General features: G+C 41.0%; 1 protein-coding gene and 1 non-coding gene across 2 annotated transcripts in view; one reads left to right on the top strand and one right to left on the bottom strand.

The window, feature by feature from the left end:
• Positions 1-29: 29 nt before the first annotated feature.
• The window catches only part of nagpa (N-acetylglucosamine-1-phosphodiester alpha-N-acetylglucosaminidase), a 30,891-nt gene continuing 7,584 nt past the window's right edge, over positions 30-23,336 (top strand). Inside the window, exons 1-7 of the mRNA XM_007887910.2 lie at positions 30-146; positions 3,020-3,502; positions 14,562-14,701; positions 17,633-17,741; positions 20,377-20,505; positions 20,618-20,823; positions 22,914-22,961. Coding sequence (XP_007886101.2) covers positions 55-146; positions 3,020-3,502; positions 14,562-14,701; positions 17,633-17,741; positions 20,377-20,505; positions 20,618-20,823; positions 22,914-22,961 — 1,207 coding nt within the window. The 5' untranslated portion in view covers positions 30-54. The remainder of the gene's footprint in view (positions 147-3,019; positions 3,503-14,561; positions 14,702-17,632; positions 17,742-20,376; positions 20,506-20,617; positions 20,824-22,913; positions 22,962-23,336) is intronic.
• Positions 4,570-4,641, bottom strand: trnav-uac. The gene has a single exon. It is a non-coding gene; the product is annotated as a tRNA-Val (tRNA).

The following is a 23,336-nucleotide window of genomic DNA, read 5'->3' as shown; positions in this document are numbered from 1 at the left end:
TGCTGTTCCGGGTGACCGTTAGTGGGTGTCACGTGCCGGCGCCGCTGCGCGAGGATGGCGGTTGGAGGCGGCCCGCGCTCGCCTCGCGGCGGCCCCGCGCTCCTCCTGGCGCTCAGTCTGATCAGCAGCCACGCGGCGGCCGGAGGGTAAGTGCCCCCACTCCCTCCCCACCGAGTGTCAGCGCGGAGACCGCGAATCTGTTTCCCCCTCACACCTCCCACCCCAACATGTCAGTGCGTGTATCATCCTCACACCTCCCTCCCTCCCCCCACAACATGTGTCACCCTCCTACATCCCACCCTCCTACCCCTCACCCTCCCCGCCCCCCACCCTCCCCCCCACCCTCCCCCCACCCCCCCCCCCCCCCCACCCTCCCCCCCCCCCCCCCCACCCCCACCCTCCCCGCCCCCCACCCTCTACCCCCCACCCTCCCGCCCCCACCCTCCCCCCCCCCACCCTCTACCCCCCACCCCTACCCCCCACCCCTCCCGCCCCCCACCCTCTACCCCTCACCCTCCCCGCCCCCCACCCTCTACCCCCACCCTCCCCACCCTCCCGCCCCCACCCTCTACCTCCCACCCTCCCCACCCCCCACCCCTCCTGATCCCAACCCGCTGCTCCGGTCCTCATCCCTGACCGTGCAGCTACTTGCGAGATGCTGTACAAAATGTAGGTTGTTGTTGTTGTTGTGTCAGTGCGGATCCCTGGTATCTGTTCCCCTTTACGCCTCCCCACTGTGTGTCCGCACAGATCCTGGGCATCTCCTCCCCCTGACACTTGTCTGCACTGTGTGTTGGAGCAGACACCTGACCGAGGACACGGTTTCAGGGCTGTGAGCTGAATAACCGGTTAGCCTCTGGTGGATTGTTTTGCCCGGACATCTTTCTCTCTCGGTGTCGAGGGATCTTTAGTGTAGGGCTGATAGGATTTATGACTTGTTTCGCCCGCAAAATATAGTCAATTCACTTTACAGTATATACCCCCGTTTGACCGCTTTGAGAGGTCTCAAAGGGGTGATAAGGCACTACATCAGATGCAAGGATTATTGTTATTTTTACTGGTTTGTCATCCGGTAATAATAGCCATAATCCTCCTGGGATCCTCCGTGATTGGCTTGCAGAGAGGTAAGCAGCTGTTGCTTAAACTCCACACCTTCAACTGCTGGAACCATCACTCAATGGGAAGGGACGTGTGCCCGGGCTCTGGACAGGCAGATGATGGCAATGCTCTCACGCATTTTATGCTGAGATGTGTTGCCCACCGGGAAGCTCGCTGGGAGTTCCCGGTACCTATCATCGACTTAGTGAGGGCTCAAACCTGTGCTGGTCAGATGTCAAACCACCAACTGTGACTATACTCCTTGGGGGGGAGCTAAGGAGTTGAACAGGCTCCAAGGTAACATGTTTGGCAATGGATTGTCGGAATTGAGCCAACCCTCTCTGGCAGTCTTGGTAGTGCAGTTCCGGAGCCAAGGGGTCCGCAGTATACCAAGGGCACTGTTGATGAAAGCACAGCCAGCCTGGCTCATCAGCAGGACCTAGAAGGGCAGGCCAGTCACTGGGGGTGGGGAATCCTCCCACTTAGTTCCTCTTAACCCTGCAAGCCAACACCCTAACGGATAGGGTGATCCTAGCTGGACAAGTGGCTCTAAAAGTTGTCAGACACGCTACCAATATCAAGCTGTGCGGTTTTAGTGGTTAGACTCCAGCAGTACCTGAACACACACTCTGATTCCTAAGCCTTGGCTTCTGCCAACCTGCGCCTAATACTTTCTGGAATTAGGTAAGCAGGATGCGTCCTTCCAGGGAGAGAGTGCACATTGCATTCCAACAGTTTATCTCTGGAATTTCCATGTATAGGTGGGATGCATTGAATTCTCAGTTTGGATTGGATAATCTTAAGCATAGTGATGAGTTTCTGCATGTGTCAGACACCCGGCTGACCCCTAAAAAAGTAAGGCAAGTTTAGATGTTCCATGAAGATTACAAAAGGGTCCTTAATCCTTTTGTATTGCCACTAGTAGAATGTTATACCAAATTTGAATTACAGGATAATTCACACATTTTATTTAAAATTTCAGATGCCATGAACTTTATTCAATATAATTCTTTCTGTTCAGTTGTCACAAAATTTGCAGTTGGTGTCATCTAACTCATATTATCAATTCAATTTGTGCTTCCATCATTTTTTCTTGTCCAAGTTCATGATTGTGAGGCAATTTGCACACTGAATGATTTTAATTTTATTGCACATGGAGATGAACTTTCTTTTCATCTTATTTGTCCACCAGGGTGCAGCATGGTTCCAGTGATCCATAAATTAGAAGATATGGTTACTTTTGAAACTTTAGAGTTTCTCCCGGTGTGCTTGCCAGCAAACCCCCAAATAAAATAGGTCATTCAGTTGAGGGCTGTTTGTGGAATATTGCTGTGTGCAAACTGGCTGCCGTGTTCGTCCACAAAACACAGTCATTGCACTTAACATTATATCCTGTGAAGCGCTTTGGGATGTATTTCTAATGTGAAAGGCTCCATACCAACATAAGGATTATTAGTAGTAGTATTGTATATATTGGTCATGAATGTTTATTCATGGGTTGTCCAGTTTCAGTGCAGATCAAATTCTCGGCCATGTTGACTTGAGCTGTTATTGTGGAATAGCACTGTGTTAGCTATGTGTGTTAAATGAATCTTGGTTCATGAAATACAGCAAAAGAGTAGCCTTAGTTGTTTCTATATTATAATTCCTATTAGCATTAAATATTTCAGCACTGATTTAAATATTAACCTAGACAAATATTGGTGGCTATAATAGCTTCCCTTGAAACAATTGAAACTAGGCCCCCAATAACTAGTATCATCAGTAATTATTATCGATAGAACTTTAGACCCATTATGTATCAAATAGCTTACACACATTGAAATTAACATACGTTTCATTGCACGTACTGCACTTTAAGACTGTTTTTGACATTTTGTATAATTTTGTGCATTTAATTATCTATGTGCTTTTTTTATAGGACTTCGTTATATGATTTATTGCTTCCTTACCATCCTTCAGAACATGGTTCTCATCATAATCACAGATATGTCAGAGATTGCCAACCTGTAACGTATGGAAATGTGACGCATGAAACTTGGCCTGCTGATAAATCCACGGACCTTCCTATAGTTTCAACTACTGTGTTTGTTTCCAAGTTTCCTACTGATGAAGGAAAACCTAAAGCAGTTTATGGTCATTTTACTGTTGTTAGTAATCCATTGAGAACTGTCTCTGTATTAGAGCCCCTAAAACCAGGAGGATGCAGTCGGTTTTATACAGCAACTGTACAAGAAACAGACAATCTCAAGAAGTGTCTGGTGGCTCAAAATGGTGGATTCTTTCAAATGAACACAGGACGATGCTTGGGTAATATTGTAAGCAATGGAAATCTGGTGCAAAATGGAAAAGGAATACAAAATGCACAGTTTGGGATCAAAAAGGATGGCACATTGGTGTTTGGGTAAGAAACTGAGTAAGTTTTACATATGCTTATTGTATACCTCACAATATTTGGAATATGATGTAGTAAATATGCATAAATCTATTGAACTAAATTTATTGTTTACAAAGACAAAACTGACCTTTTGTATGACCTTCAACAATATGCAACAATTTGTAAAGTAAATGTGGTTATTTGATATTGCGTGTAAGCTGCACCTTCAATCTTTAGTAGCTTGATAAATGAACAGTTTGTTTGTCTTTAAGCTTGAAGGGGAGGGGAAACAGCGATGGAAGAGAGGGAGAAGATAACTGTGTCCACCATCAGGGGACAGAGAGGGCACGATTGGGTGGTCAGCAGCTAGATGGGGAAGGGTGGAGGGAGCAGGTGGTATGTTTCATATTGGTGCTGCGGGTGCAGGTGGATGAAGGAGATATGGGGGCAAAAGTTTACAACGTAGGGCGTAGGGGGGTGGTGGGAGGGAAAAGAGCTGGCGGAAGATGCAACCGGGTAGAATTTGTGGGATTTGCTCACAAGAATTCCATGACGTTCTTGCATTTAGAATTTTATAAACTCACCTGCTGTCTAACCTCTCAAACCCTCACGCCTACACCAACCCCCACCTGACTGTTCAGAGCTTTGGGACGTCCTCCTGACGTGAAATGCGCTCTATAAATGTAATTTTGTTGTTGTTGTTTTAAAGTTCTCTAATTGTGCACAGAGGAAGTATGGCCGTCTTGATTTCACTGTGTGGTGTACATTGCACAGTAAGTAATGTCAAAATGGCCATCTTGAATATGTCATCCTCTTACAATATACTCTACAAATTTATAACTAGACCTCCCATCATACACTGTGTATATAATAATCTTTGCATTTGATATAGCGCTTTTCATCTCTTCTAGATGTCTCAAAGCACTTCACAGAATATATTGTTAAGTTAATTGACTGTTTGTGGGCGAAACGCATCAGCCAATTGCGCACAGCAGTGGCCCAAAAAAGTCGTGGATTGAAGTAGCCAATTTTATTTATTTTTTTCTCTCGTGATTATTATCAGGCGTGTGGAGTAAGAAAACTTGCCCAAGGTTTCGCCCTGCTGGGAATCGAACCCAGGTCTCTCGCTTGTAGGGCGAGTGCTCTAACCACTGAGCTAAAGGACTCCTACGCAGAAGTATATGCAGGAAGTAACAAATTACTTTATTACTATAATTCGAGGATTTATAATTACTATAATTTGAAATTTCTCGAAGACGTGATAAGGCGCTATATCAAATATCAAGGATTATTATTATTCGGAACAAATTGAGTAAAATAGCATTAGGTAGATTGTTAAAAAGTGGCTCCATTGGTAAATTGTGACGTCTATCTTGAAACTGAGCCATACAGACTAGAAAGATACCAGGTTTGATTCCTAATCTCTACTTGAATTAGAAGGTCTCACCTGGGTGATGAGAGGGTGACTAGATCCCTTTGTTGGATTGCAGAAAAATTGGCTGTCACTTCCACACCTGATTACTGTTGAAATTCCATGCTGTAAACTACTGTTTACAAAGCGTCCGGCGTCCGATATATAAATCTGAGTTGTTGTCTGTGGATATTAAATAAATAAATACAGGAATTAGCTCAGTTGTGATAACTTCATGGGCAAACAGATTTTTAACGCTCACTCTCGGGTAAAGAGACATTTTGGCCATTTGATTCAGTCCTCAAAGGAGGTTACTGCACACAGAACTTATCGAAGCACGTGAGCCAGTGCGTTCAGGGATGGGGGAAATGGAAAAGGTGAGGAGCCACTGGTTTCCCCCTCTCCCTTCTCAAATAATCCAACAAAGACTAGTTAAACATTCTTTAAATCAATAAAAATACATTGTTTTTTATATAATTTACTGGACAACTGGCTTATTTGAACAAATTGTACAATTTATATTTAAGATTAATCCCATTATTTATACAAACACACGTGAGTCATTTTATATAAACGGGACACTGCTGCAGAATACTTCATATTAAGACTCTTAATTCTGTTTTTATTTTGCTTTATCCATTTGTTGCTGAGAATATTTGACCTTTCAGTATTGTGATCATTCAGTGTTGAAATAATATGCAAGTGTAAAGTTAAATATTAACCTATAGAATTGGGATTTGGAAAGACTAATGGAACACTTATTTGATTAAGGTTAAGACCTTTTTTAAGAGCAATTAATTGTCTAAAAAATTATTTGAACAATTGTTCAACTCTCCAAAAGAACAGCAGATTGTCCACGTTTAACGTCATCTCAAAATTGCCAAGTTGCCTAGCAACAGGTTGCCATTCAGATTACAAGGACTTGGTCTTGATTTAGACTGTTTTAAGTTACACTCGTGCTTATCTATTATTAACCTTTGTCTGCAAAGAGAAGTTGTTGGTACATTTTGTACTATTGCAGGAAAGTTTTGTAACTCCATAATACCTTTCTGTTCAAACTGAGTCATTATTTTGGACGAGTATCGATGTGTACAGGAGTTTAACTTTAATAGTTAGCACTGCGTTGACTTTGAAGAACTTTTGCTTGTATGTCTCTTTCCTCTCCCTCTTTACCCCACCCCACCCAATTTGCTAAACACCTGTGTACAGCGCTAATGTAATATTCACAATTACAAAGATTTGTATATACCTGCCCAATTTTGCATGTTGCTGGGTAACACTGGATGCACTTAAAGTCCAAACAACTCTTTAATTCTGTACCCTCCTCTAAATTTTGTGTCAATTTTCTCCCGCATTTTGGCAACATTTTCACTGTTTTATCCATTCCATGTATTTTTTCATCTGTATCTACAAATTCAAAGTTCTTGAAATCCATAGTACAGAACTCCAGAAAATAGTCAAGCTTGAGGTTCTTCCATGCACTTTTATGTAGAATCAACTAATGCACATCAGAAACAAATTCAATGAAAGATTGCACTTTAAGGATTATATACTGCTCTTAATATACAATGTGCTGGAAAAAATATGCAAGTACAGCTTGCATACCGTTCCTCTGGCTCCGGTCTGCTCCACATCCCCCGCCCCAACCGCCCTACTATCGGTGGCCGGGCCTTCAGCCTCTCAGCCCCGAGGCTCTGGAACTCTATCCCCCAGTGCCTTCGCCGCCTCCTCCCTTTCCTCCTTCAAGGCCGGTCTCAAGACCTTTCTCTTTGACCGAGCCTTCAGCTCCCCTCTCGACTCTCTACCCCCTCCTCGCTCCCTCCCTTCCCTCCCCTCACCCTGACCATTTCCCCCTTGCTCGGGTCCTGACCCAACTGTACAGCGCCTTGGGACGTCCTCCCGACGTGAAAGGCGCTCAATAAATGGAATCTTGTTGTTGTTGTTGTTGATACCATGAATCTTAAATGTCCTCGGACAACAAAATGTTTTAGTGGAAGCAGAAAGTGTTGGAAAAGGGGGGAAGGAGGGTGATTGAAGGCACGGTTGAAGAGGAGGGTCTTGAGATGGATCTTGAAGGAGCCGAGGGAGGGGGCTAAGCGGAGGGTCTGTGGGATGGAATTCTAAAAGGTGGGGGCAGAATGACTGAAGGTTCGTCCACCAATGGTCGGTCGGGCGAGGAGGGGGACATGAAGTAGGCTGGAGCCCACTGAGCGGACGGAGTGGGCAGGATGGTAGGAGGTCGCAGAATAGGGGGAGCAAGGCAGTGGAGAGCTTTGAAAGTGAGGTCCAGGATCGTGAACTGGACCTCTGTGTGATGGGAAGCCAGTGGAGTCGGGCGAGGATGGGGGTGATGAGATCACAGAGCCTGATATGGAAGAGGATGCAGGCTGCAGAGTTCTGGATGATCTGCAGCCTATGGAGGGAGCAGTTGGGGAGACCGACAAGCAGGGAGTTTGCATAGTCAAGACTGGATGTTATGGATGCATGTATGAGGATTTCGGCGGCCTGCAGTGCGAGATAGTGGCGGATCCGAGCGATGTTGCGGAAGTGGGGTAAGGCAGAGTTGGTCATGGCACGGATGTGGTGTAGAAAAGATAGTTAAGGGTCAAACAAGAGGCCAAGGTTCCGGACTGGCTTAGTAAGGTGGAGTGTGCATCCTTGGATGGTGATGTGGTTAGCGTCTGAGGTGTGGAGACACTGACGGGAGCCAATCAGGAGGGCCTCGGTCTTATTGACATTCAACTGAAGAAAGTTAGCTCTCATCCAGGACTTGATATCCAACAGACATTCTGTCAGGACAGCAGTGGTCCTGGAGTCAAGGGTGGAAGCAGAGAGATAGAGTTGGGTGTCATCCGCATACATGTGGAAATTGACCCTATGTCTGCGGATGATGTCACCAAGAGGTAGCATATAGATATTGAAGAGGAGGGGACCAAGGACAGAGCCCCGAGGAACCCGGTTGTTAGTCAATTGGCGGATCGCTTTTCCGGGGGTAATAATCCCTTCAAGAAAATAATAATAATGAATTGGTCACTTCAATCCACGACTGTTTGTGGGATACTGCTGTGTGCAATTGGCTTTTGTGTTTCGCCCAGAAAATATAGTCAATTCACTTTACAGTATATTCTGTGAAGCGCTTTGAGATGTCTCATAGACGTGATAAAGCGCTATATCAAATGCAACTATAATTATTATAGTTTCCACCACTTGCGGGTTTTCCTCACCTCATGCCTGAGTCAGTTGTAGACTGATCAATAGAGATTGATTGCCATGATTAGTCAACATCTCCATTATTATTGTAGCAAGCGACTACCAGGATGGTAGAAGGCAAATTAGATGGCCCTTAGTCTTTTTTTGGCTAGCAATTTCTATGTTCCTACATTGTTCCTATGAGCTAAGATTCAAATGGAATACCATGAATAGCGATGGAAGGATTCAGAAAATATAGAATTATTTAAGAACATCAGAGTATCCATACACTCATTTTTGTTTGACCTTGCTGCATCATTCCTGCATCATCAACTTGAGGAACCAAATTGGAAGATAAATTGCTGTCAGTGAATTACATAATCTACCAGTAGGTATGAGAATGTACCAAGAGACTACATTCTTTCTTTCTCCCACCTTCTGTGTGTTGGCTTAGATCTCTTTAAGAGATTAAAGAGGAATTTGGTGTTTAAAGCAAGATCCAACTACAAAATGCTACAATAATAATCCCTCCAAAACAAAAAACAATAATAAATTGGTCATTTTCAATCTACGACTGTTTGTGGGACATTGCTGTGCGCAATTGGCTGCAGCGTTCGCCCACAAATATACAGTCAATTCACTGTACAGTATATTCTGTGAAGCGATTTGGGACGTCCAGAAGACGTGAAAAGCACTATATCAAATGCCTTGCATTTGATATAGCGCTTTATCACGTCGTTGAGACGTCTCAAAGCGCTTCACAAGGTATACTCTCAAGTAGAGTAAACAATGATACCCTATTGAACATTTTGTTAAGGAATTAAAGTGATGTAAAAGTGTTGTATTGTTCCCTAAAATGAGTTAAATAGCAAATCTGCCCATAATTAAATTATCTTGAAGATTTTTCATTTAATGTTCTGAGAGACTTTCAAGATTACAGTGCTTTTACAAGCTTCTGAAATCTAGAGAAACACATTCACGTCTATGTAGCACCAGTCTCGGATCAAGAAAACTGGCAAATGATTCACTGTATTACTAGGTCTTTGCCAGTGTCACTGTGACCGTCCAGCACACCTTGACACACATTTTCTTTAAGCACTTTGTGTTTAGACTAGGCAACTCTGAACCAAATATCCCTACAGTATAAGTAACCTGTCATATAAATTACACAGAATAATTTTCTCAATTTCTGCAATAGTATATATACCACTAGTTTTGTTAATGTGAGTGTTTTCAATTGAAATTAAATTCCTTAAATGTATTGAGGCTGTATTTTTGCATTCAATATAAAATAAAAAGGTTGCACTGTTCCTCGGCAAATTCTTTTACAGCTCTTAAATTGGATCACTATCTGTAACACGTCAAGTTTAATCTCTTTAGAACTGTGGTCCCAGTCCCATCCATGCACAAAGATTTTTAAAAATCATTTGAAAGTCTTTCGATCCTGCAAGTAATGGAAATATTGCTATATTTAGCCAATGGAATGTCGTACCACTCAATATGACAATTTTTTTATATACAATAGCTATGTTTAAATCGGAAGAAAATCTGAAGTGTTGTCAGAGGCCTGGGGATTGAATGTGTAGCTGGAAGGAAATTATTGAAAGTTTCTAATTTCTTCCTTGGACTGAGGTTTCCTAGTATTTTATGTCTAGATCTGGCTGACTTACTATCCAAAATTATGGTGAATAGTCATCTGATTGCCATTAGAGAGATCAAACAACTGAAGAAGTGTTACCATAAAGGCCAAATCTCAATTCAGAATAACTGTAAAACCAGTTCAATTTTGATAGCTTTTTTTTTACACGTGCATTCATTCTCACCATCACCTCTTACTTTAATGACTGAGTTGTGTCTGCTGTGCATGTTTTGGGAGGGGAAGCAAAGGATACAACTTCATCTTTCCTGTTTTCTTCCTTTGTTAACTTGCCTCTGTCTCCTCAATGATGTAATCAGTTTGAGACGATGGGTGAGCAGCGTTCTCCCAGGCCTCTGCCAATGCCACTGCAAAATTTGTGATTAGAATGCACAAAAATCAGGCATCCCTTTGGGGAAATACTTAACACCAACTGTATTATCACAAATTAGATGATCATAAATGAGACTGAGCTCATTTATGTTTTTATTTATATATATATATGTATTCATCCTGCTTCACGTCCCCCGCCTGCCTCACCATTGGCGGGCGGGCCTTCTGCCACTCTACCTGCACCCTCTGGAAGTCCATCCCATAGTCCCTTCGCCTTGACCCTTCCCTTGCCTCCTTCAAGACCCATCTCAAACCCTCCTACCGTGCTTTCGATCACCCTGCTTCCCCCCCCCACCCTCCCCAATCCCAACCCCCAGCTCGGGTCCAAAACACTGCCTGTCCAGCTCCTTGGGATGTCCTCCCGACGTGGAAGGAGCTATACAAATGTAATTTTGTTGTTGTTTTTGCTAGAATGATATGTTCAGTCTTTATTGTGATTGTTGGCTTACTTATTTCTCAAATGATACTGAATAATAATTCATAGTTAATTGATGCTTCTAAAGGATTTGGATACAGTATTTAACAAAAAGTCCTTTGATTTTTGCAGTTGTTACCATTGCTTGTGCTACAAATATTTTAGTTAATAATTAAACCCACTAATATGCCAGCGCTACAACTTTATCTTTCAGTGAAACAATAATTGTTCATTATTTTTGAACCGTGAAAATGCTTGTCAGTGATTGGCTATCTAGCTATCTAGTTGATACATGTTTGTGTGGAAATCTCACAGCTTTAATCTTTCTGAGGAATGTACAGTTTTTTCTAGATTGATAAATTCTGTACAATTTGAACACTTATATAACTGCAAAGCATCAACGACAACAACAAAATTACATTTATATAGTGCCTTTCACGTCAGGAGGGCGTCCCGAGGCACTGGGAAGGAGGGTGATCGAAGGCACGGTCGAAGAGGAGGTCTTGAGATGGGTCTTGAAGGAGGCAAGGAAGGGGGTGAGGTGGGAGAGACTGCGGGGTGGAGTTCCAGAGGGTGGGGGCAGAGTGGCTGAAGGCCCACCCACCAATGGTGCGGCAGGTGGGATTCGTGAAACAGGCCGAAGCTTGCTGAGCGGAGGGAGCGGGAAGGTTGGTAGGGGCTTAGGAGGTCGCAGAGGTAAGGGGGGGGAAACAAGGCCTTGGAGGGCTTTGAAGGTGAGAACCAGGATCTTGAACTGCTGTATCTTCTGCGTGATAGGAAGCCAGTGGAGTTGAGCGAGAAAAGGCCATTTGGTTGCTCCTCATAACATAAGCCCCTACTCTATCATCAGCTCCATCACTTCATCTCCTGGAGCAAAGTATTACAGAATATAAATAGATATTCTCAGAACCCCAGAGACAGTTGAGCAAAAACTGTTAATATTCATCGATCTCATATCTCGGCCACTCACACATTTCGGCCCCTCACCACATCTCAAACTCTTTCCTTCAGAAAGTATTCCCCAGCACCAACAGCATAGCATTCAATTTGTGGTGAGAATTATTCATTCATTTTAGTCCACACCTCGCCCTATATCTGCAAGCAGATACTTAGCCATTTTTTAAAAAGTAATCAGCTCAGTGTTAGCTAGTTTTCAGTCTCTAACCCTGGTTGGCACTCTTTAATCTTCAACCTCTGTGCCTTCTAATTTTACTCTTGTTTACATCAGAATAACCTACTTGCATTGGGACTTTTAGTTATATTTGGAAACTGATTTTGTTGCATTAATTGCAAATAGCTGAAGCTGTTTGCGAGATTCACAAAATGGCTGACTGCAAAAGTACACTAACTTTAATCCACAATTAGCCCATTTGCAAATTTCAAAAGTTATAAAACTACTTCCAGTATTTGCAACCCATATGTCATAATTATGCTTAAACCTACCTGTTGCTATTAGTAATTAGACCTCATCTATTCATAGACCTCATCTATTCATACACTTGTTCTATTCATACATTTCATCTATTCATAGACTTCATCTATGCTTCTTCATTTCAAAGACCTGCTTAAGGTGTCAAAAGGCACATAAGAAGCTTGATTTAGAAAAAATTAAGACACGGGGGTAAAAATTGCAATCTGTTAATTAACACATTGTTGAAAATTCTGTCCTTTCGACTGATGTGGAGTCCTGTAGCTCAGTGGTTAGAGCACTCGCTTTGCAAGCGAGAGACCTGAGTTCAATTCCAGGCAGGGCGAAACCTTGGGCAAGTTTCCTTACTCCACACAGAGCCTAATAATAATCCCTCCAGCATCAAAAACAATAATAAATTGGTCATTTTCAATCTACGACTGTTTGTGGGACATTGCTGTGCGCAATTGGCTGCCACGTTCGCCCACAAAGATACAGTCAATTCTGTGTTCTGTGAAGCGCTTTGGGACATCCTCCCGACGTGAAAAGCGCTATATCAAATGCAAGGATTATTATTATTATTAAGATATCAATTGACAACCCAACTCCATAATGGTTGGCCCTGAAGCCATGAGGCAGATTATAACATTGGACTAATAGTTAGGAAGAGGTTTGTTTTTCACGNTTTTAGTTTTTTTTAAATTAAAAAAATCAAAGCAATATTCAGTAAAGTCATACAGAAGTTGGCTTCAGGCCCAATTGTTGGATGAAGTTATACAGTTGGGTGTCATCAAAAGGCCAGAATTTTTAACGATGTATTAATTGATATCATAAGTTGCAACCTGTCCACTCCTTCTGCTCAGCAGGCTCCGTTCTGCTCCACGACCCCCGCCCAGCCCACCCCACCCATCAGCGGTCGAGTCTTCGACCTCTCTGCCCCCACCTTTTGGAACTCCATTCCACACTCACTTTGCCTTGCTCCCTCCCTTGCCTCCTTCAAGGCACGTCTCAAGACCCTTCTCATCCATCATGCCTTCAGCCGCCCTCCTACCCCCTACTCTCCCTGCCCTCCTGATCCCAATCCCTTACTCGGGTCCAAATTCCTGACTGTCCAGCGCCTTAGGATGTCCTCCCAACTTGAAAGGCGCTATACAAATATAATTTGTTGTTTTTAGAAGCAGGAAAGGGATTTTTTTTCAATTAGTGGGAGATAGTCCATCGCATACGTTGGGTCTGTGCTGGCCAGAATCGTCCCAATTGATTCAAGGTGAAACCTCTGAAAGAATATTTCATAGTAGTGTTCCACTGGAAACTAATTTGAATTATTCCCATCAGGCAAAGATTAAGGAGAGTCCTTAATCTTGGTCCTGGAGAGTAAATATTATAATTTATCTGAATTACAAACTTTTACAAACGTAGCATAACATACTTTAATTTTGTTACTATGATATCTCAACTGGCAATACAGTCAAAGATAATAGCTTGCACTTGTATGGTGCCTTTCACTTAGGATAACATCTTAAAGTAGTTTACAGAGAATTAGTGGGAGCCCGAATAAGGTGAGTGGAGGGGACCAAAGGCACAAAGATGTTGAAGTCATTTGAAAATTAGGAAATTGGGGATTAGGAATAAGCATCTGGTGAGGATGGGGCTAATGGCTTGCAGAATCTGGTGTGGAAAAAGATATGGCCTGCAGAGATATGGATAAACTGGAGCTTGTTGAGGAACAAGTTAGGCCTGCAAGGAAAACATAGGGGAAATCAAATGTGCAGACATGAATGAGGTTTCCACCTGCATGGGGGTGGCTTTACCTAAACTTAGGTCTAGCATTTTAAGTTTGATTGCATTTCTAGCATTTTTTTCTTTTCATTTCTCCAAAGGTACAAAAAAGCACATATTTAATAGTGTATATTTTACTGATTAAATATGAATGTTTCTGGAAGTTCCTACTCCTAGATTCTTTAATCACAGCTGTGCAATAAAACTTTGCAATAATTTTTAATAATGTTTATTACCTGTAATTTTATGCAGTTTATCAGAAGAATAAAGATACATTTAAAAAATAAACTTGTTTCTGATTAACTGTACACATTTAAATGAATATGTGTAATAGATGCATAGTTATCCGTGCTCATATTTTCACTCACATTAAACTCCGTACCCCCAGTCCTCACCAGGCTACATTAGCTCCCTATAACAGAACGGATCGATTTCAAGATCATCTCACTCATCTACAAATCTCTTCATACCTTGGCACCCCCTTACGTTTGTGACCTTCTTTCTCCCCACTCTACTACCCGCTGCCTCCGCTTGGTTGGCTCTAGCTGCCAGCATGTCCCTCATCCCCTCTGCTCCACAATCGGCAGCCGCACTTTCAGCCACTACGTCCCGAAGCTTTATAACTCTCCCCCAGTCCCTCTGCCTCGCCCCTTCCTTCCCCTTTTTTAGATCATGACCGAAAACTTTCCTCTTTGACCATGCTTACAGTCACCTCCTCGCTCCCTCCAGCTCCCCCCACTGTTAAGCACTCCCAAGATGCTGCCCCACGTGAAAGGGCGCTGTATAAATGCAAGTTGTTGCTGTTATATAAATGTTATATTAGAATTTTTAATCAGAATTCTCAAATATTGACAGGTATCTGTCAGAAGAGGATGTCTTGGACACAGGAAATCCATTTGTTCAGCTAGTGAGTGGAGTAGTGTGGCTTCTCCGAAATGGCACTATTTATATTAATGAGAGCAAAATGGCAGAATGTGCAGAGACCCAGGAAACCGGTACAGTACAAGAATTAAAGTTTCTTATTAATTAAATGAGCATACAGTGAAATTGAAAAGATGCCCTGAAATCAAAGTTTATTGCATTATTTCTAAGACTGTCTTAAGCACTATAAAGACAAAAGGGAACGTTTTTGCTTTACATACACTGCTTTCTGCTTGCACCACATTTTGTTAATTCAGTGTTTATAAAGTAGTCTGAAAAATGAAGACTGGGCATTGCACTATAAATTGCTCAACAAACAAATATGTTTAAAGATCAAGTTCAGCTTTGGCATGTGGAATGAAAAGTGCTACGAAACTGCAGCTTTGCACATAAAATCTTATTCAATCACAACTGTTTTATTTTAGTCACTAAACATGCAATTGCTATTTATAGCAAAATTATCCCCAAATTTGTTCCCATTATGACCACATAGGCCCACCCACAGAAATCATTGAAGAATCAAGTTTCTGTTGACTGTGATCCCTGGCATGTATTGACTTTGACAGAGCTAGACTGAATGCAACAAAACAATTCTTCAGTTCAGCAAACTTTTTTCCCTTTTAAGCTCTAAAAATTGTTTCACTTCAGACAAAATCACTTGTAATTGCTGTTTTAATGTCTGTTTTTACACATGTGGTGAAGTTTGCTATGTTGTATGTTAACTAACAACTATGCGCTAATTAAAACTAATAGTCAGTTTAGTGACCTTATGATAATTAACACATCGACCGATTCTCAAGGTGTCTTGGAGGTGAGAACCAATTTTTCCCACGACACCCATTACACTTCTCAGCCTTCTCAGTCGCCATGTCTGATAAGCTGGGCATGTTGGACGACTGTTTTTAGACTGATTTTTTTTCTGGATAGCTGGTAGTCCAATGCTGCAATGGAAGTACAGCGGCTAGCATCTTTCAGAGAACCACTGAAAAGATTGGGGGGGTTGGGCATTTTTGCTTTCAGTTGTATTTAGGATATGGTAAAAGTGCACTTTACTTTTTAAATAAATAATTATAATGGAATACTTTGAATCCAGCAATAGAACCTAACCAAATTTCACTATTGCTAAATAACTAAATGTTAAGAATCCTTGCATTTGATAGAATTAATTTGTGTCAGTAAGATCACTTCTTGCTCGCTTGGCGCAAGAAGCGCTGCTGACATCTCCTGTGCATTGAGCAAATGTAGCAATGTGCAGGAAGTGATGCTTGTGGTAATCTGGCGACCCGAAAGTCAAACATTTTTAGCGTGGGAAACCAGCTAGTTAGTGACTGAAGCAGGTTACTAGTCCACAGGACATCAGTGCTAGAAGTGATCACAACCAGATCATTATGATTGATTGTTGTGATCTTGTACAACAGTTTTTTATTTAAGCTTCCTTCAAACATTGTAGGGTCATATTACAGATACAGAAGCACTGAACTCAAATGGTACTAGATGAGGATGAAATAACTTCCTTGTTTGGGGGAAGGGGGAATTGATAAAAGTATCTGTAATCAAACCACATTACGTAAGCTTCAAATATGCAAGTTGGGAAACGGCAATTTAAAAAAAAATGTGAACTCACAAATGGTTCATTTTCTGTGATATTTAATTTTTCCATACATTCTTAACATAACTTGCTTTAAGTATTGATTTAAGAGGAAGCTAGACTTTCACATGAGGGATAATGGAATAGAGGGGTGTGGAAGGAGTAAAGAGTGATTGGAGACTCCTGTGGAGTGTAAACACTGTCAAGGATAGATTGGGCCGAATTACCTACTTCAGTGCTGTACGTTCTTCGTAAGTCTGTTTTATTTTATTATTTTGGAGTCCTGTAGCTCGGTGGTTAGAACACTCACCTCGCAAGCAAGAAGCCTGGGTCAATTCCCAGCAGGGCGAAACCTTGGGCAATACCTTGGGCAAGTTTCCTTACTCCACATGCCTGATAATAATCCCTCAAAAATTAATAAATAATTAAATAAATTAGTAATTTGGTCACTCAATCCACGACTGTTTGTGGGACACTGCTGTGCACAATTGGCTGCCGGGTTTTGCCCACAAATATACAGTCAATTCACTTTACAATATATTCTGTGAAGTGCTTTGAGACATCTAGAAGACATGAAAAGTGCTATATCAAATGCAAGGATTATTATTATTTTCCATTCTCCGGTCTAGTGATGTAAAAAAAAAAGCAGATGGCACAGTCACTTGAATATTCTTACTAAAGTAACTTGAAGGATTCTGTACCATGAAATTATACACCCAGCAGCCTAGCTGAGAATAAACCAAACTTAAAGTTTGAAGTGTAGTATTCAACCTAACGCCTGCTGGGATTCTAAGTCAAGCCCCAGAATAGAGATTCCTACATTTTACTGCTGGAGCTATTGAGGTGTAATTGTATCCAGTAGATCTATTTTGCAACCATTGGATTACTGTATTATTCAGCTGACCTGTCTGATCACTTTGTTGGGTACAGTAGAATATTCTACAGTTAATAATTTTTGTATGAACAGTTTATACCTATTTCATGAAACTGCTTGTGAACACAAAAGTTAAAAGTTTGCAAAAAATCTGAAGCTCTTCAGATAGAGCAGTATGGGCAGGTTAACTGAATGATCATTGAAAGTTAAGATGTGGTTTTATCCACTGAGTATTTTCATGTTCAATAGTTGTTTCCAACCTATTCTTGGTCCTCCTAGAATTTTCTTCCTAGATAAAGAATCCTAGAATTTCCACCTGTGTGGTTCCTGGTCTCTATTTCTCATCTCCACAGAGATTAGTTTAAACCCATGGTCCATGATGGTTCGAACATTATTAAAATCATCTTAGTTATTTTATATTCATATCAGGAATTAAGTTATCATTTGTGTATTCTGCACAGAACAAATATAAATTCAGGAATAGTACTATATATATTTGCAAATATATATGTTTACCAAATTTGGGTTTCTTCTGTTATCTAGGATCTTTTGACAAATTTGTCAATGTGGTTTCTGCACGAACAGCTGTGGGGCATGATAAATATGGGAGACTCGTTTTATTCCATATTGATGGGCAAACTGACGACCGAGGGTAAGACAATATTTGTTAGCCTCACGTGTTATAAAACAGATTAAAATAAACTGTTAAGATTTAACAGTTGATTATAATCGTACTAAGCTATGTATTAAACAGAATTGTATAGTAATCTAGAATTGAGGAATTTTTTGCATGAATAATTTATACATTAATCTTAATTCCATATAGGTTATAACTAGTGTTAAGTACAAATTGTTATAGAAGCATGAATGAGGAAGACTCTTCCAAAATGCTGATTTCTTCATTTTAAAGATTTATTTCAAAGGTTATGTTGTATTGTGCCTTATTATATTTTGTGATTTCCTTCTTTTTGAGAATAATAATAATAATAATCCTTGTATTTGATATAGCGCTTTTCACGTCGGGAGGACGTCCCAAAGCGCTTCACAGAACACACTGTAAAGTGAATTGACTGTATATTTGTGGGCAAACGCGGCAGCCAATTGCGCACAGCAATGTCCCACAAACAGTCATAGATTGAAAATGACCAATTTATTATTGTTTTTGGTTTTGGAGGGATTATTATTAGGCTCTGTGTGGAGTAAGGAAACTTGCCCAAGGTTTCGCCCTCTGCCTGGAATTGAACTCAGGTCTCTCACTTGCAAAGCGAGTGCTCTAACCACTGAGCTACAGGACTCCACCAATGTTCCACCAACAAAATACAGTCAGTTCACTTTACAGTATATTCTGTGGAGCGATTTGATACGTCTCAATGATGAAATAAGGCACTATATCAAGGATTATTATAGGATTAGACAATGTAGTCTGATTTTAACAGATGATTGGAATCCATACAATTCCAACACACTCTGTAATGATGCATACGATCAGCTGGCTGGCTCACTTCCTGCGACCAAACGTGCTCCACTAAAATAAACTAGTTGCCATCTGGGTTATCAGGTCCCCATCAATGTGACTTACGATTTGCTATGCTTCCGCAAAAGAGGAAGTGGTTGGCTTGATGACTCAGAAGTTGGCCTTTGTTTTAGCATGTGAAGTTAAAATGGCCGAAATCCAGGTCATTGGATTGCTTTGCATATTCAAATACGATGCTGGGTTATATTGCCAATTAAGATTTAAGCTTTTTTGGGTCGGGTGTGTGTCTCCCAACATGTGCAGAAACCCATCACCATGCTTAAGAGCATGCAAACCAAACTGAGAGATCCGTGCATCCCACCTATACATGAAATACACACTCTCTCCCTGGTGGAACGCATCCTGCTTACCTAATTCCGGAAAGTATTAGGTGCAGGTTGGCAGGAACCAAGACTTGGGGACCCCGGAGTGTGTGTTGGTGCACTGCTGGAGTCTAACCAGCTGAAACCATATAGTTTACCATTGGTCGCTTGCCTGACAACTTTTAGAGCTGCTTGACCACCTCGGACCACCCTACCTGTTAGGGTGTTGCCTGCAGGGTTAACAGGAACTGAGTGGGATGACCTTTATAAAACACTGGTTAGGACTCAGCTAGAGTACTGTGTTCAGTTCTGGGCACCACAGGTTACGAAGAATGTCAAGACATTGGAGAGGGTGCAAAGGAGATTTACCAGGATGGTACCAGGAATGAGGGACTTCAGTTATCAGGAGAGGCTAGAGAAGCTAGGATTAATCTCCTTGGAGCACAGAAGGTTAAGAGGAGACTTAATAGAAGTTTTCAAAATTATGAGGGGATTCGTTAGGGTGAACAAGGAGAAACAATTTTTACTGGTGGGTGGGTCAGTAACCCGAGGACACCGATTTAAGATAGTTGTTAAAAGAAACGGAGGGGAGGTGAGGAGAAATTTTTTCACACAGTGAGTTGTTTGGATCTGGAATGTATTGCCTGAAAGGTTGGTGGAAGCTGATTCGGTAACAGCTTTTAAAGGTGAAGTATATAATTATTTGGGGAGGACAAGTTTGTAGGGCTATGGGGAGAGAGCGGGGGAGTGGGATTGATTTGGATAGCTCTTTTCAAAGAGCCGGCACAGACACAATTGGTCGAATGGCCTCCTTCTGTGCTGTATAATTCTATGACTCCCTGCCCCCAGAGACTGCCAATGAGCCATTGGCTGGCTCTACTGTCATCAGCAGTGCTCTGGAGTACTGCGGACCCGCCTTGCTCAGGAACTGTACTATCAAGAGAGTGGGCTTGATTCCAACACTTCTGTTGCCAAATATGTGACTTTGGAGCCAGTTCAGCTCGAAGGAGTTCAGTTCAGATCCGCAGAGGTCATACTTAAACTGTATACAGCTCTGGTCAGGTAGCACTGGGAGCATTGTATAACATTTCTGGTCACAAGATTAAAAATAGTAAAGTATAAATTATCTCATTGGCGCTTTGAGATGTCTCATTGACGTGATAAGGTGCTATATCAAATACAAGGATTATTATTATAGTAATAAAATAATCCTTGCATTTGATATAGTGCCTTATCATGCCATTGAGATGTCTATTAAGTCAATATTGTTCTGCTTGAATATGGAATCTTTGACAGCCTTAAAACAGATACCCCTGTATTGCTGTGAGGTCAGTCAGTTACCTGATAATATTAAATGTTGTTCTACACTGATGCTCAGAAGGAATTAATTGTGCATTTTGTATACTTCAATGAAAAGAGGTTTGCAATGATAAAAAACATTTACATTGCAGGCTGAATCTATGGGAGATGGCAGAATTTTTAAAGCACCGTGGAGTTGTTAATGCCATAAATTTGGATGGAGGGGGTTCAGCTACTCTGGTGCTTAATGGAACTCTTGCAAACTACCCATCAGATCACTGGTAAGTACCCTTTAACATGCCGCAGTGAATAGGTATCAATTAAACCTTAAAAGATGAAATTATACTTAAATTGTTGATCAAATTAGTGAGAACTTTCCTTTCTTTTTCGCAGTTCTTTTGATTCCATGTGGCGCTGTCCACGGCAAGTTTCCACAGTTATGTGTGTTCATGAACCTGAATGTGTACCTGCAGACTGTAGTGGCCATGGGAATTGTTTACTTGGAGATTGTTTCTGCACAGATTTCTGGTCTGGTCCAGCATGTGATACCCTTGACTGTGGACCTTCGAATTGTACTGAGAATGGAATCTGCACTGAGAGTATGTATCAATATATCTCCTCAATTAAATTTAGTACATCCAATCAGGGTTAATGCAACTTTAAAATGTTGCTTGAGAATCAACAATGGGGCTAAGTTACTCAATTATGGGGTCTTAACAGCTACTCTTTGCCAGCCCTGGTAAATTTTGTATTCTGAACATATAATGGGATCTCCCATTTGTTAGAGCTAGCAAAGCGCATATAATACAATTGCTTGTGGTTTCAATTTGAATGCTGTGTACAATATATTGAATTACTGACACTACTGTCAATCTCTTCTGGCTAAATTGTAGAGTTATGTTTCTGTTTACATTATACAAAGTATCGTATTACTGTATCTAAAGTGCATGAGAACCAATTAATACATGGTTAGCAGAATCCGTAAATGAATGCAAATCAGGTTATTGAATTTGATGATTCAGTTTTCAGCATGTCAATTCACACAATTTAATTTCAATCTCCATAAATATGTTACTATGAAATATGAAGAGTAAAATACCTGGAGGCAATAGTTAAAAAATTCATGCAATTGTACAGTGATAGAATCCTTCACCATTCGACTTGTTCTGCACTACACCTGGTTCTTTTTCTCCTGTAATCAGGAGCAGATCTGTCGTCTTTAAACAGAAGATGCTTTAGTGCTGTCTTACCTCAAGCTAATTTACATAATAATAATAATAATAATAATCCTTGCATTTGATATAGCGCTTTTCACGTCGGGAGGACGTCCCAAAGCGCTTCACAGAACATACTGCAAAGTGAATTGACTGTATATTTGTGGGCGAACGCGGCAGCCAATTGCGCACAGCAATGTCCCACAAACAGGCGTAGATTAAAAATGACCAATTTATTGTTGTTTTTGGTTTTTGGAGGGATTATTATTAGGCGTGTGGAGTAAGGAAACTTGCCCAAGGTTTCGCCCTGCCTGGAATTGAACTCAGGTCTCTCACTTGCAAAGCGAGTGCTCTAACCACTGAGCTACAGGACTCCATAGAATGTTACAGCGTGGAAACAGACCATTGGGCCCAACGAGACCATTCCAGTATTTATGGTCCACATGAGCCTTCTCCCTTCCTCATCCCTCTCCCACAGCCCTCTATTCCTTTTGCCCTGCTGTAACGCTGAATATGTCGAACCTCAGAATTTTCTGCACTGCTGATGTACTTTTGGTATAGATATATTTAACAATAATAATCCTTGCATTCTATATAGCACTTTATCACATTGTTGAGGTGTCTCAAAGCGCTTCACAGAATAATAACTGTATATTTTGTGGGCAAAATTTGTAGTCCAGGTTAAGCAAATTAAAAGAATGTAAGATTATGTACTATAAGAAAAGTCTTCTCAGGCTATTGCCTTGATTCTCCTTTTCTCTTGACATAGCTTTGAAATAATCTATTTAATTTTATTGTGTTGTTAACTTGTATTATGGACGCTGCTTCCTCTGTACAGCAGATTGAGTTGTGATGAAAAAGGAGGCTGTGTATGAATAGACTTTGCCTCCAGATGATTTCAACACCCTTCCCCACAGGATAACAGCAAAATCTAATTTGTGATGTTTTTGAATGACTGAGGAATATTAATGATGATGTTACCAACAGTAGGTAACCATTGTTATAATGCAAATACTGGCTGCCTTCATTTACCTAGGGAGCTATAGTTACATAAATACTGACTGACTTTATTTACCTCGTGGTAAATATTTTTTCCACCAGCGTGAAATGTTAAACTGAGGTCCCACTTGCCTGTTCAGGTGGATATTAAAGATACCAATGCACTTCTCAAAAAGAAAGGAAAGTTTTTCCTGGTGTCCTGGCCAATAATTCCCCAGATATAATTGCTTATTCACACTATGGTTGTTTGTAGAAAATTGCTGTGTTCAAACTGGCTAACGATTTGCTTAAAAATATACAGTATCACTACACTTTCTGTGAAGCACTTTGAGACATCCACCTAACATGAAAGGCACAATATCAAATGTAAAGATTATTTTTATTATTATCTTGTCACATTATTATAACATGTAAGCTATTGTTCTTCTTGTTAAAATGTATTCTGCCACTAACAGGTAATGCTCTTTATCATACAGATGGATGTGTTTGTTTTCCTGGGTGGATGGGAGTTAACTGTAGTTATGGTGAGCATGTGTTTTTTTTCTGTAGTTTACAGTCAACTGTCTTAGTTATGGTAAGATATACCTTTCTCTAAATACTGGCATCAGCTGTCGTTCTTCCCTTTTCTTTTCTAAGAAACAAGCAAAGGTCATCCAGCCCATTTAGTCCACTCCACCATTAAGTCTAAGGCAATTCCCTTAATTCCATTTCTCCATTTTGTTTCTCCTCTTTCCTTGCTTTCCAAGTATCTATGCAATCGCTCTTTTGAATATCACAATCAACTTTGTATCTATGGCTTTCTGAGTTAGTCTATTCCAAATTCCTTTTTGGTCCTTCCAAGTGCAAGGATTATTTATATTCTTACAACCCTTTATGTGACCCTTTTAGCTCTAATTTTA

This window comes from Callorhinchus milii, unplaced genomic scaffold, assembly GCF_018977255.1.
Source record: "Callorhinchus milii isolate IMCB2004 unplaced genomic scaffold, IMCB_Cmil_1.0 Scaffold2, whole genome shotgun sequence".
Lineage (NCBI taxonomy): Eukaryota > Metazoa > Chordata > Chondrichthyes > Chimaeriformes > Callorhinchidae > Callorhinchus > Callorhinchus milii.
The sequence above is the reverse complement of the archived record's forward strand: the minus strand, read 5'-3'. Positions and strand labels throughout refer to the sequence as shown.